This window comes from Anguilla rostrata, chromosome 14, assembly GCF_018555375.3.
Source record: "Anguilla rostrata isolate EN2019 chromosome 14, ASM1855537v3, whole genome shotgun sequence".
Classification (NCBI taxonomy): domain Eukaryota; kingdom Metazoa; phylum Chordata; class Actinopteri; order Anguilliformes; family Anguillidae; genus Anguilla; species Anguilla rostrata.
The window spans coordinates 32,067,549-32,081,118 of record NC_057946.1 but is presented as its reverse complement, the minus strand read 5'-3'; the positions used below and the strand labels follow the sequence as shown (position 1 = coordinate 32,081,118).

General features: G+C 44.6%; 1 protein-coding gene across 3 annotated transcripts in view; it reads right to left on the bottom strand.

Annotated features, from left to right (window-relative positions):
- The window catches only part of LOC135240080 (huntingtin-interacting protein 1-related protein-like), a 38,652-nt gene that overhangs the window by 23,407 nt on the left and 1,675 nt on the right, over positions 1-13,570 (bottom strand). For 2 of the 3 annotated variants that reach the window (XM_064309269.1, XM_064309268.1), the window contains exons 2-5: positions 2,735-2,798; positions 1,547-1,689; positions 1,245-1,301; positions 208-288 (exon numbers count right to left, since the gene is read on the bottom strand). In XM_064309269.1, the coding sequence (XP_064165339.1) occupies positions 208-288; positions 1,245-1,301; positions 1,547-1,689; positions 2,735-2,798 (345 nt within the window). Of the gene's footprint in view, positions 1-207; positions 289-1,244; positions 1,302-1,546; positions 1,690-2,734; positions 2,799-8,274; positions 8,349-13,570 lie in introns of those variants that run through there. The other variant, XM_064309271.1, reaches the window with a different exon arrangement.

The window sequence follows — 13,570 nt, the reverse complement described above, 5'->3', positions numbered from 1 at the left end:
TGTTTCTCCTTTTTTATTCTTTTTAAACAGTTTTTAACTGAAAAGCAGAATAATAAGTGGAACATGGAGGCTGATCTAATGAATAACCTCAAAGGAATTTTTGCTGAAGGACCTGCTATGATGGAGTGCACTTCTATACTGTACTGCTCAGAGAGCATAGTTCATCACCAGCTGCTGCAGCGCTTGGGGTGATGGACCCCTCCTCACCTTCAGGTGGAAATCCATTTTGGTGCAAAGGAGTCTGGAGTACAGGGCAACCAACTGTCCGTAGCGGTCGTGGAGATTTCCCTGGATAGGGGCAGAACAAGAACGGAGCGAGTCTCACTCAGAATTTAAAATGCCTTGGTGCCCACACACTTGACAATTTACATGTTGACAAAACAGTACATTTGTTCAGCTATCATCAGTGCTCTTTATATGGTTGTGTGAAGGATCTTTCCACAAGGACAAATCTTCTGCAGTTTGTTCCTTGCAAAATATCCTGAACGGCCCGTGCCTTAGAGGGCTGAAGAACAGGCGGGGTTCTGGGCAACTATGTCATCACAAGCGTTCATGTCCATGACTGGCACAGATAGCATTTCGATCAGGGAAGCACAACTCAATTTCTGGAGGACTGGTGTGTTTGCTGATTTTGGTTCCAACTATTTGTTCTGACTTGCATTTAGAAACAGCTGTTACAGCAGCGCTGGCTCACACCCGTATTGAACATGTCCAGTCTGCAGATGTAATTCACGACTTAATAAAAAATGCGAAGTAAATCGTTAAAAATCAAAGTTGGCATGAAATCGTGCAACAAACTGGTCTTCATTGTGCAAACTGATGAGCCAAGATAGGGGGGTCATACTGCCTTGTTCTGAAGGGCCACAGTGTCTGCAGGCTTAACTCCAGCCCTGGAGGGCCGCAGTGTCTGCTGTATGTTAGCTCACAGTACTCCATCAGAGGGCTGCAGTGCCTGCTGGTTTAACTCCACTCCTGGAGGATAGCAGTGTCTGCAGGTTTAACTCCAGTCCTGGAGGGCCGCAGCATCAGCAGGTCTTTTTGGTTTCCTTTCAGCCAGTAGCCAAGTTTGGCCTCAAGATGTGTGGAGCCCTTAGCCAATCAATATCTTATATTAGCCACTTTGGCACTGAAACACAACAAAAACTAGAAGACACCATGGTACTCCAGGTGTCTTACACCCCTGACCAAGATGGGCCAGAATGGCCTGTTCTCTTCATGAAGTGCTGGATTTGTTCTGTTCTTACCCACAGGTGTCCGATCTCCTTCACATTGCTGCTGTGTCTCGCGCAGTCCTGCAGGGTCTGAGAGACAGAAGCACAGCCAATCAGGGTAATTCGCCAGCATCTCCACACAAACGCCAATCAGCCCTCACACGACAGGCACAACAGACACATATCTAACAGCAGCCTGGTGAGTGTCCCTGATACACTGCGTGGAGGAAGAGGAAGGTGATGAAGAGGGGTCCCTGCTGCACTGTGATGAGGAAGAGGGGTCTCTGCTGCACTGTGGTGAGGGAGGAAGAGGAGGGCTAGGAAGAGGCACTCACGTTGTGGTGTCCATCGCGCAGCAGCTTGTGCAGCACGTGGCAGAACTTCCAGCTGAGGATGGGGCTGCTGGCCAGCGGGAGCCCCTGGGCGTAGGACCAGAAGGTGAAGGCGCCCTTCTCCCGGTGCGTCCCCAGGATGATCCCTGCAGGGTCGTCAAGGAGCCCAAACACAGAACGCACCGCTGCTCCTCCCTTACTGTCTCTCACCACACACACACACACACACACACACACTCGCTTTTCCCTTACTGTCCTTCACCTCACACAAACACACAGACAGACACACACACACACACACCCACCCACCCACTTCTCCCTTACTGTCTCTCACCTCACACACGCACACAGACACACCCCTGCTTCTCCCTTACTGCCTCCCACCTCACACACACACCCCCGCTTCTCCCTTACTGTCTCTCACCTCACACACACACCCCTGCTTTTCCCTTACTGTCTCTCACCTCACACGCACACCCCTGCTTCTCCCTTACTGTCTCTCACCTCACACGCACAGACTCACACGCGCGTGTGCGCACACACTCACACATGCACGGACACACACACGCACACACATTTTCTCTCATACACACAATCAATAAAATGATGCTACTTGGTAAATGGTAAATGGACTGCATTTATATAGCGCTTTTAACCAAAGCGCTTTACAATTGATGCCTCGCATTCACCAGAGCAATTAGGGGTTAGGTGTCTTGCTCAGGGACACTTCGACATGCCCAGGGCAGGGGATTGAACCGGCAACCCTCCGACTGCTAGACAACCGCTCTTACCCCCTGAGCTATGTTGCCCCTACTTTTCTTGATTGAACTGCTTACCTGTACAAAACAGTGTATAGAGTAAATATAAAGGTAAATATAGATATACTGTACATAATAAGTAATAAGAAATGTTTACTATGCTATAAAAACATTTGAAAATAAAGAACTAGAAAGCGCACACCATCAGGTCTGTACAGTCAATGTTCCATTGCACTTTGACTAATAAAGTTTACTTCAACCACCATGTAACTAAAACTAATTTAATAATTCCTTCTTTTCTCATTTCCTGAAAAGCTGTCTTGCTGGAGGCTTATTGTATTATTTCTGAGGGTTTACTGTACACCAGGATGCTAAATGAAACAGAAGGCCCTACGGCGTGCGCACGCGGCTGCGCTAGCGTGTGCAAGGATACTGCGGACGTGCTTCTCCTTCACCGGCGCCTCAGTGCCGTTGATGGCTTTGCTGATGCTGCTGAGCTGTAGTGGAGAGGAGGAGGAAGAGGCATCGGGTCAATAAGGCGTCCTCCAAATTCTGTACCCAGTGTCCCCGGAGCATTTCCCAAGTATGCCATAAAAGCTCGCCGAGTGCTCCTCGATCATTTCTGGAGCATTCTCCAAACATTCCCAGAGTATTCCCTGAGCATTCCCTAGACATTCCTCAAGAGTTTCCTGAGCATATCCAGAGCATTCCCCCCAAGCATTTCTTCCCAAAACATTCCCCAAAAGTTTTCCAAGCGTTTCTGGAGTACTCTCCAAGCATTCCTTGCATGTTCCCTGAGAATTCCCTAAATTTCCCTCGGGATTAATAAAGTACCTATCTATTTAAATATTCCCCAAGAGTTTCCTGTGAATTTCCAGAGCATTCCCCAAGTGCTCCCTAAAAATTCCCTAGAGTAATCTCAAGCATTCATGGAGCACTCCCTGGATACTCTCACAGCAGGGGTGAAAGCATCCATTACTGGAGCATCAGTGTGAAAATGCAAGTTTTCATTTCCATTATTTACACCCTGGCTCAATGAGCTAATCAGCTGTATAACCACCTCTGACATGACATATGGGAGCACAGCTCAGCAAATGTAAATGAACCTAAAATGTAAGTTCATTTAAACGGTTGGGCAAATCAAATTCAGAGCAGAAGCCTGCCTTTGTCACAGCACTTTCTGTACTGAGATGTCTGTAACCCTCACTGCTGCCCCCTGTCTGAATAAAAAAATTTTAAATGGAAGGAGGGCAGACTGCTCCTTTTCCAGAAAGTGATATGCCCCCTTCCCCCCGCACAGGGCAGAACCTCACACAGACAGTTTAATCAGATACACCCCCCCCACCTTGGATTCAGAAACTAGAACAGCAAAACAAATCACTATAACATCAAACCAAAATATAGCCGCAACCGGCGATTCCGGGGTTCAAGCCAACACGGACCGTTAGAAGGCGAAAGCTGCGAAGTGCAATAAGAACTAGTCAGAATCAGAGTCATTGTAATAGTCAAGTCCATTTACACATACAAGGACTTTGACTTGACACAATATGTTCATTCTCAATGAATGAATGAAAGGGTTTAATTGCACAACAAACTAACAGTAGCATAGGACCATCATCATCATCATGTCATACAAGAACTTATTTTACTGGTACACTCGAGGTGCCATATAATACCAGGATATATCCATATATACTCATTCGAGCTAAATCCAGTTCCAATTTACATTCTTGAATGTCATTTTTAGATATGAAACACCTTTATGACTGGCAATGTCACTAACTCAATCAGTCAGTAACTCAGTCAGTAATTCAGTCAGTTAATTAATGGTTCTTGAGGCAAATTTGTAGAGTGAGGATAGATGGATGTCTGTAGCAAGGTTCATGTAAATCGGACTCACGGAGTTATGACTTTTCAAATGTCAACATTTTGACCTTTAATTATAGCGCCCCCATCAGGCCGATTAGGGTCATATTTCTTGGGCAGCACTTGCACACAACTTCCAATCAATGGGAAGAATTTCATGTCTCTACCATTTACCATCTCATGGGAATTTGCACAAACATTTCTGAAGAAGATTAATAATAAACCAGCACAAAAGCAAAAACAAGAGGGTTTCGGCCCTTCGGGCTTGAACCCCTAACCAGCAAAATTAAATCAAACCGAAGATAAGTAACTTGGAATTGCTCAATCGACACTCTAGATGAACTCAGCAGTACAGCTTAGCATGGGGTCATGCAGCTAACAAAAATACAGACCACTACAGATGGCGGTTTTCCTAAAACAGGCCACCACAGATGACGGTTTTCCTAGAACAGGCCACTACAGGCAGTGGTTTTACTTTCAGCCAGGAGCCACCAGTTCAGCTGTCATGCCTACAGGAACCTGACGCCTACAGGAATCCGGAACATTCCGCACACCGATTTCAATACTCACAACACAGAACAGCTCAAACCAAACATATTTCTCCAATATAGTCCTTTTGCTATTCATATGGGATACAGGGGGAGAGGGACAGACATTACCTCTGACAACTATAAAACAGTGAGAAGCCAAAACTGCATTTTTGGATGCCAGTCTTGAAAACACATACACAAAAAAACCAAATACTCAGTGCTGAATGTGAGTGAACTGTCATAAATTTTAATGGAGGAGGAAGAATGCTTTGAAGAGTAGCTGTGGGAGTTGAACACACACACGCAGACACACACACGCGCGCACACACACACACGCACACAGTTCTGCCGTAAAAGGTGCAATATTAAATCAACACTTATGAGGCAGAGACAGCTGGACCATAGATAAATTACTGCCTTTTATTACAGAATCATTTTAATTACTGAAAATTATTACAGTTTATAATTATTACTAGTTTTGATTGAGTTACACTTCAGCAGACACAGAACCTCTCCTGACCCAGCAACACCCAACACAGAACGAGTAGATGGGGGAACTGCAATTTACTGGGGGCGTACCAGCTATGGCACTAAAGGCTGGACGTTTTTGGAGGTGCTCGCATGCAAAACCAGGATTGGCAGAGGAATTTCTGCGTGGTCAATGTTTTGGGGCGTGCCCAGAAAGTTGAAGTCCTGGGGCTTAAAACGGGTCGAATTCCAGACTCCACTTAGCAAAATACACCTGTAGGAGGTATAATAATCCTGACACTACAGCAAGATTAAAGAGAATTTACTCACAGAAGGAATGGCTCTGTACAAAATATACTTGTTTATCTAACATGTCACTTATCTGATTGGCTTATCTGAGAAAAATAAAAGCACTGATTGGTCTGCAAAGCAGGGAGGAGGCATCGGTCTGCATTTTTTAAAGTCCTATTAAGAAACTCTGCTAGCAGCTAAGTTTCAGCCAAAACAAAGTTGCACCTGAATCAGGTACACCCTCAAGGGCAAATCCTTTCACCCAGCCCTTAGCCAGAAGGAGCCTTCACAAGGGACTGTGCTTGGAATGGGGGGGGGGTCTGTGTGCTGTATGTACCAACGGCCGACAAAACAAACAGCCCCCCACCCCCACCCCAACAACCCAGATGAACCACAGGGTGTTCTTATTTGGGCAAAAATGAGAGACAAGTTGTGGGGGTGTGGTCATGCTCTACCTGTTTATAATGAAAATGGAAAAACACAGAGGTTTTCTTGGGGGGGGGGGGTTTGGTAGACAGCGTTACCGGTGGGACAGGATGCCACTGGCATCCCCAAACCGGACAGACAGGTGCTGTGAGGAGCCGTGAATGGGTGTAACGAAATCCCCGCCTATCAAACGCCACGCAGTCTTTCAGTCTTTTTGTGTGTGCAAAGGGTGGAGCCATGTGGTGACACGCACCCCCCACCACCCCATGAGGTGTACACACACAGAGCTTAGTAACAAAGGACAACACCACTTTACAGACCCTGGGGGTTAAACACAGACACTCCACTGTACAGTTTGAGTCAGGACCTCTATTCCGGATCAGCCAATCAGGGCCCGAATCCTGGGCCACAGAGCCAGCTCTTTTTTGTTGCGATTGGTTGATTATTTTGCTCGTTTTGTTCCCTTCCTCAGAGTTTATCAGTATTATAATGGCCAGGCTTGTGCTCATTGCTAAATGTCACCACGTGAACTTCCTGTACTGCCAGCATGGGGACTCAGGTGGCAGTTCACACCTCAGTGGACAAACCTGTTCTGAGGTACAAACATATTTTTGGCTGTAACTGAGCTGCTAAAAAGTTTTCAGTGGACTTAAATTACACTTCACAGTGACCCCGAATGACTTAAAACACCATCCAGGTGAGCACAGCCTTGGTGCACCCCGAGTGACTTGCAGCACTATCCATGTGAGTGTAGCCTCAGCAAACCCCAAATGATATATTACACTATCCATGAGAGCACAGCCTTGGTGCAGCCCAAATGACTTATAACATCCCTGCTATGGCATAGCTGCAGGTCATTCAGCCAGCACTGTCCCGAATTCAAGACTATTGACGCTTCAACCTCATACAAGTCTTTCCATCAAAACGAATCCCAAATTTCCTGCTAGCGGTGAACTTCCCCTGAAAAGCTAAAGCGCTAAAAGACACACAGCCCTGGCGTTCCAGGACTGACAGCATGCAGCGGCCTGCATTCAATCAACATTAGTCCTTAGCCTTGACTTCCTAGCAAAGCAAAGCAGTGTGCGCACTTTCTCTTCACAAACGCAGCTTGGCGAGCTGCTTCCAGCGATCGCTAAACTCTCAAAACTGTTTGCAAAGAACAAAAAATGCACATTTGCATTTAATTGTTTGTCAGACAAAGTTAAAGACAGACTAACAATTAACTTTGATTATGTTGTCTGTTTTATTATTATTTTTTTTACAGATAAAGAGGAATGGCAGTGCACCCCCACTTTTTTTTGGTTTTGTTTCGTTTGTTTTTTTCTTTCGCTTGTGGGCGTGTGTAGCTGTGTGTGAGTATTTTGTGTCGGGTCGTGTGTGTTTGTATCTTTGTATATTAAATGTGTTACGTACCTTGTCTTACATGATGTATTGAGTGTTTTTACTTATTTGTACATTATGCACATTAGGTCTTATTTTTTACGTTTAATATTGTATATATTATGAGTAATGGAAATGCAAAAAGTACAAATTTTTTTTTTTTTTTTAAGTAAAAGACAGATGATGATTGAATCCAGGGCAGTGCGAGGGCCAGATGGATCTCTCTGTCTCTGGAGCTCAGATGTGTCCAAGGTCGCTGTGGCCAGGGACTCCAGAACTGGAGCCCCACATGCCTTTTCCACCCCACAGAGTAGCTCTACCGTTTCCAGCATGCATGACTGCCAGCCAGGAGACTCAAACGCAACCCTTTCAAGGGCAATAATACTCGCACAATACTCACACGGTATTTGCACGGTACTCGCACAATACTCACACAATACTACCTCACACAATACTCACACATTACTCCCTCACACAATACTCACAGGGTACTCACACCGTACTCACACAATACTCAATACACACAGTACTCCACACATCAGACAGAGGGCCGGGTGACCGTATCACTCACTGACCTCTTTCTGCCAGCGCCGCTTTGGAAACGCTTACTCCAGCAAAAATGATCCTCTCACTTGCAAATCTCCTGTACCCGCAGACTACAACAACCATGGCTTTTAGCATTTACACTCTTACACACTATCCATTTATACGGCTGAATGTTTCTCCAACAATATTGGAGAATTACCCAGCTCAAGGGTACAACTGCAAGCCTCACCAAGGAACTAAACCGGCAGCTGACACATTCAAACCCCAGTTCCCTAGCCACTATACTACACCGTGACCTTTACATTATGACCCCTAACCCTTGCCTTCACTCCCATCACAAAACCTGATTTTTATAACTCTTTTCCTGGTTAACTGGTTAACACTTTGCTCATTATAGATGAAGGGCTTTCTTCCCAATAGAAGTTTAACCACACTATCCTCATTATAGACATTTAACGACTCTTACCTCGTCTTCCTTGCGTTTCAGCAAAGCGGCCGCCTGCTTGGACATTGCGCTGCTCTGTGCCAGACTAACGCGGGGCTGCTGCTGTGGCTGTGGGCTCAGGTGTGTGGGGCGGCCAGGTATTCTGCCCTCCTGTTTTTTTTACCTGTCCTTATCAGCTTAGTTCAACACCCACCGCCGGGTTCAGGCTCTCAAGGACATACTGTAACGCTCACCTCCTTCAGTTCGCAGAAACAACGGCCTTCAGTTCGGGGTTTCTTCCTGTTTCCAGCCTGGGGGTTTTCCCTGTCACTGTTACCCTGGGGGGGGTGCCTAGGGTAACAGTGACAGGGAAAACCCCCAGGCTGGAAACAGGAAGAAACCTCGAGCAGAACCTGACTCAGGGAACCCCTTCTGCCACTGGCTGGCACCAATGAACTGACAAAAGCTGCTTACATACCCACCCATCCGTCCATAGATCCGTCATCTAACCTGCTTAGTCCTAGCCAGGGTCATATGGGGGTGGGGTGGTGTCTATCCCAGCATGCATTGGGCAAGATGCAGGAATACACTCTGGATAGGTCACCAATCCATTGCAGGGCACACACACACACACACACACACCATTCAATCACACACTCATACCCATATGCATTTTTTTGGAGCGTGGGAGGAAACCGGAGTAGCCAGAGGAACAGAGACGCCAGCTGGGACCTTCTTGCTATCCATCACACCACTGTGCGGCATGCTGATGACATAATACACGCATAATAAACCGGAAAATGACAGTGCTTTAATGAGAATGTGCAACTGAAGCCAGGTAGGGATGACTCCGGTCGTGACGGGAGATGGGCTGGAGGGTCAATGGGTAACTCCTTCAGGTAGGTTCCATGTAGGAGTTCTAAGCAAAAGTTAAAGAGGAACTCCAGCCAAAAATCGTCATGCTGGCTCATATCTTAAGAATAATTAATCTGTGTGTCACGTATAATACTTTAGCTCACAACAGTCTGAAGCCACACCCCAAAGATTGATGTCAAAACACCTGTTCATAACATCTCCTCTCCTCCCAGTGTAGAAAACGAAATACGAAAAAGAGGTTATATATCTCAATGACATCATCACTTCAAATGGTCTTTTGAAGATACAGGCAAAATACCAAATATTATGAGGGTAGGGCACAAATTGGGTATAAAACTAGTTCTCCTGTAACTCAAAATTCACCTGAAATGTTACCTCCCTGTAAGTACAGCTCTTCATTGTATTACCAGATTGGCTATTATTGACTAATAATGATAAACACTAATATTAAAGTCTGCAATCCAGCACTCTCATACAAAGTCAATTTAAATCTGACTAACTGGTTAAATAAAATAATAGTATCTATAACCGACTGAGGGCAGAACTAATGCTGCCTGTTTGAGTTCTTACAAGATCACCAGCATAATTCCCTGCCGAGTCCCACTTACATCCATGGATATGTATTTTCCATTTTGTTCCTTTTTCATTTCAGTAATACTGTGTGGAGCAAAGGCAATGCCATGGATATACAGTAGCTGCACCAACATCCGTGCTGACTGTACTGTATACGGTATCTCTAAATTAAGGGAGTCGTGCATAAATATAGTCACAAAATATCCAAAATGAAGAAAGGGCACACAGGTGAAAAACCCTTGGATTAAACAAGGCAGAAGAGATTGGGTCAAACGAAAGCCAAGCGAAGGCTTCTCACGTCCAGCATGTCTCCAGGGCAGACGTCTGGCTCGCGGTCGATAAAGAAACCAGGGATTGGAAAAGGGACAGCACTGCAATGGCGGATCCCGACACACAGTGATTACAAAGAAAGAGCACCAAGCGCTGAAACCCCTTTCTTTCACCCAAAGGCCATTATCACCAAGGCAACGGCTGAACTCTTACCCAGCTAACAACAAGGGCCAGCACTAACACTGAGGCGTCACTGTAACACGCAGCTCACAACACGGCAGTTACAAGTCCTCGTCTTTCGTACGTTTTCTTGCGGCAGGTTCGTAATAGTCCGTTATTCAAACAATTTATGTGGGTCACTTCAATTTTCAAAGAGCAACTGTACGCCACAGGCCTCTTTTATTCTTCCTTTTGTTGTTTAAAAAAATGCATGCATTGTTGAAAATCCTCTCGTCTCTACGTTAATGCTTTCAGGTTTTTTTGAGGAAGATGTGTTTCTGCCCCTCCAGAGGTGGACAGCCTGGGGGGAGGGAGGTGTAGCGTGTTCTCTGGGGTGAGGGAGGTGTAGCGTGTTCTCTGGGTTGAGGGAGGTGTAGTGTGTTCTCTGGGGGGGGGAGGTGTAGCCAGAGGTGTAGAGTGTTCTCTGGGGTGAGGGAGGTGTAGCGTGTTCTCTGGGGTGAGGGAGGTATAGAGTGTTCTGTGGGGTGAGGGAGGTGTAGCGTGTTCTCTAGGGGGAGGGAGGTGTAGCGTGTTCTCTAGGGGGAGGGAGGTGTAGCGTGTGGCATCTCTGCTTGTGCTGAGTCTCTCATCAGCAGCAGGAAACAACAGCAGCGCTATCTGGGGTCACTGGATCACCCCAAGAGTCCTGCATTTCATTAATGGCATTCAGCAATTTTTAAGCATTTTTGCTGGCTATTGTGTTGTATTGTACTGAAGAAATTCAGGTTCAGGACCTTGCTCAAGGGTACAGTGGTAGTGTCCTACCTGAGCATTGAACCTGCAACCTTCAGATTGCAATCCCCACGAATGGGCACCACAGTCTGGTATCTGTTAAGGCTCCGTTCTAGTGCATGGATGGGTCCCATGGTCTGGTATCAGTTAACGCTCTGTTCTAGTGCATGAAGGGACCCTGCACTTCAACAGAAGAAAGCCAAAAGCTAGAAAAATGATTAGCATTCTGCTAATCACAGATTCTTCTCCCATCTATGAAGGGGAAAAAACCTGTCAGCTAAAGTCATAAACGCATAAGGGTGTTTCTCATCTGAACGCGACTCATTTTGCCCTTGTGAACATGAAAAAGATTCCAGGACGACACAGACCAAGACAGCGTAAACAGCAGGTTTAATGTGGGTCGACCTCGGGAACAAGACCAACAGGAAAACATCAGTGAGGAGAGTCTTATAACTCTCCGGATTCACATATGCTGTCGACTGTAAAAGCAAAACTGAAAACAAAGAGGGCCATTATTGATCGATACAAACTACAACAGCTCTGATTTTCTCATGCCAGCACCACGGAGTCAAAGGAAGCATTTCACGTGTTCAAGGGAACGGACGAACCAGAACCTGTTAGACTGGTTTTGGCTGTAGGATGAGGACAGGCACTTCTGAAATGGTCTGCTTTATCTCAGAAGGAGAAAGGGCACAGATTCTTCTTACTTTGCTTGTAGGTCCACCAAATATTTCATAGATCAGTGGAATCAACTGTTATGTCTACACCAAAACGTTATCGCTTTTTTCCATTTTCAGAGTATTACAAATTAAACGATGGACCTGGTGTTTTTACACAGTATTAAAAGAAAGTGTTACAGGTTTCACTGAACACAACGTCTTAACTGCCTTTTCTTTAAAAAACCATTAGGGAATCCAAATTTCAAAGCCTGGACATTATAGACACTTGAATTATTGAGACAATTGAAACTAACCGAATATAGCCTATACTCTGCTCTTGTTCCTTTTATCATATTTCTTGGGCGTACAACCAAAATCTTACATGTAGCAAAGTTAGTTACAAAAAAGTTGTAGTCACAAAATAAGGTCTTCGTTTGCATAGTGAGGTAGCTTCCATTGAAAAACACAAGTTATAAAATATTTTGAAATGCTGTAAAAAGCTCTATATTCACATCAAGACCTTCCCATTTTCAGGTAGTATTGCATCCTGTTCTGGATGACAACAGAACACAACATCAGCATTACCACTAAAATGATAATTAGTGAAATTCATTTATGAAGCACTCTTCAAAACAGTTAAGTGCTTCATTGAACAAGAACAAACACAAAAAATAATGCATAAATTACAAAATACACTCAACACAACCCAACAGTTAAAGTACTTCTGTAAATGTCAGAGTCGCAAAGAGCTTCCCACGCAAGCGATAAAAAAAGTGCACAGGTTATTTAACAAAATCAAAATAATTTAACCCTTAAAATCCCATAAAAAAGGAAGTTTTCATCATGGGTTTAAAAGAAGACCGATTTTGTCAGACCTTCAGACAGTCAGTGCCATGACTGGGAGCCCAGGTGGCAAGACACACATCAACTGGGGAGCAACAGTGTCGACCACAGTGCTGGCTGATGTGGTAAGATAACATACAGGCTGAGCAGCAATGCTGGATCAGCGATATAAGAATGGAATCATCAGTCCCATACAAACCAGTGACTGTATAACAGGGACTGTCAAACACACAGACAGGAGTAACTGCTAAGAAATGATTTTTTAAAAAGGTCAGAACATTTAAAATGTTCTGACCTTTTATCAGAACATTTAAAAGCCTACATTCCATGCAAACAAGATCAGGTTTCAGTGCTATCATTAGACTCCGTAACAAAAACAAAGCAAGGCCTAGCCGTAAAAAAAAGGCCATCTTACAGGTACAACAATGAGCGATAAGCGTGAACGACTGCATTTCACAGTCACTGTAGACGTTTCTTTATTCAGAATATCTTCATTTGCTGGGATATATTACTGATTGTTGTGAGTGGTCGCATGTTACTAGGAGATAGACTAAATTTAAAAAATCATACAATGTTTATTGCAGCAACACTATTATTCCCCAGATATGAAATTATTTGGTAATGGAAGATGGAAAGGGTGGACACCTGGGTACTGACAATAAATGATCTGTGAATAATTATGAATTTAATGTCAGAAAATGGCAAAGAACAAAACCTGGAATACGTGAAAGTGCAAAATTATGTTATAAATTAAACATGCTTTCAACGTCCTTAATTGATCAAGAAACTGTCTCTGACAAAAACCAGCATACACAAGGGGTCCGGTCCCCAGGACCGAGTCTGAAAGCCACTGAGATAGATGTGACAACTGCAAGCTAAGCTCTCGCCATTGTATTCCAAAGCACAAACCTATGCGTACTTTAAAGAATACTGGATGAGTGATATTAAATATTTTAATACCGAAGCAATTTATCCACTCAATATCTGTACAGGCAGCGATATTTCCGGACACTGGTCACCTGTGTCCATTGATTGTGCACCCAGAACCACAGCCAAACAATAATCCTTGTTACATTATGTCATTAGGCCCCTAAGCTAAAGAACACACTAATGGCTTTTTAGAAACTAAAACTACTAAAATATTAAACAGTTATTATCAGCATGTT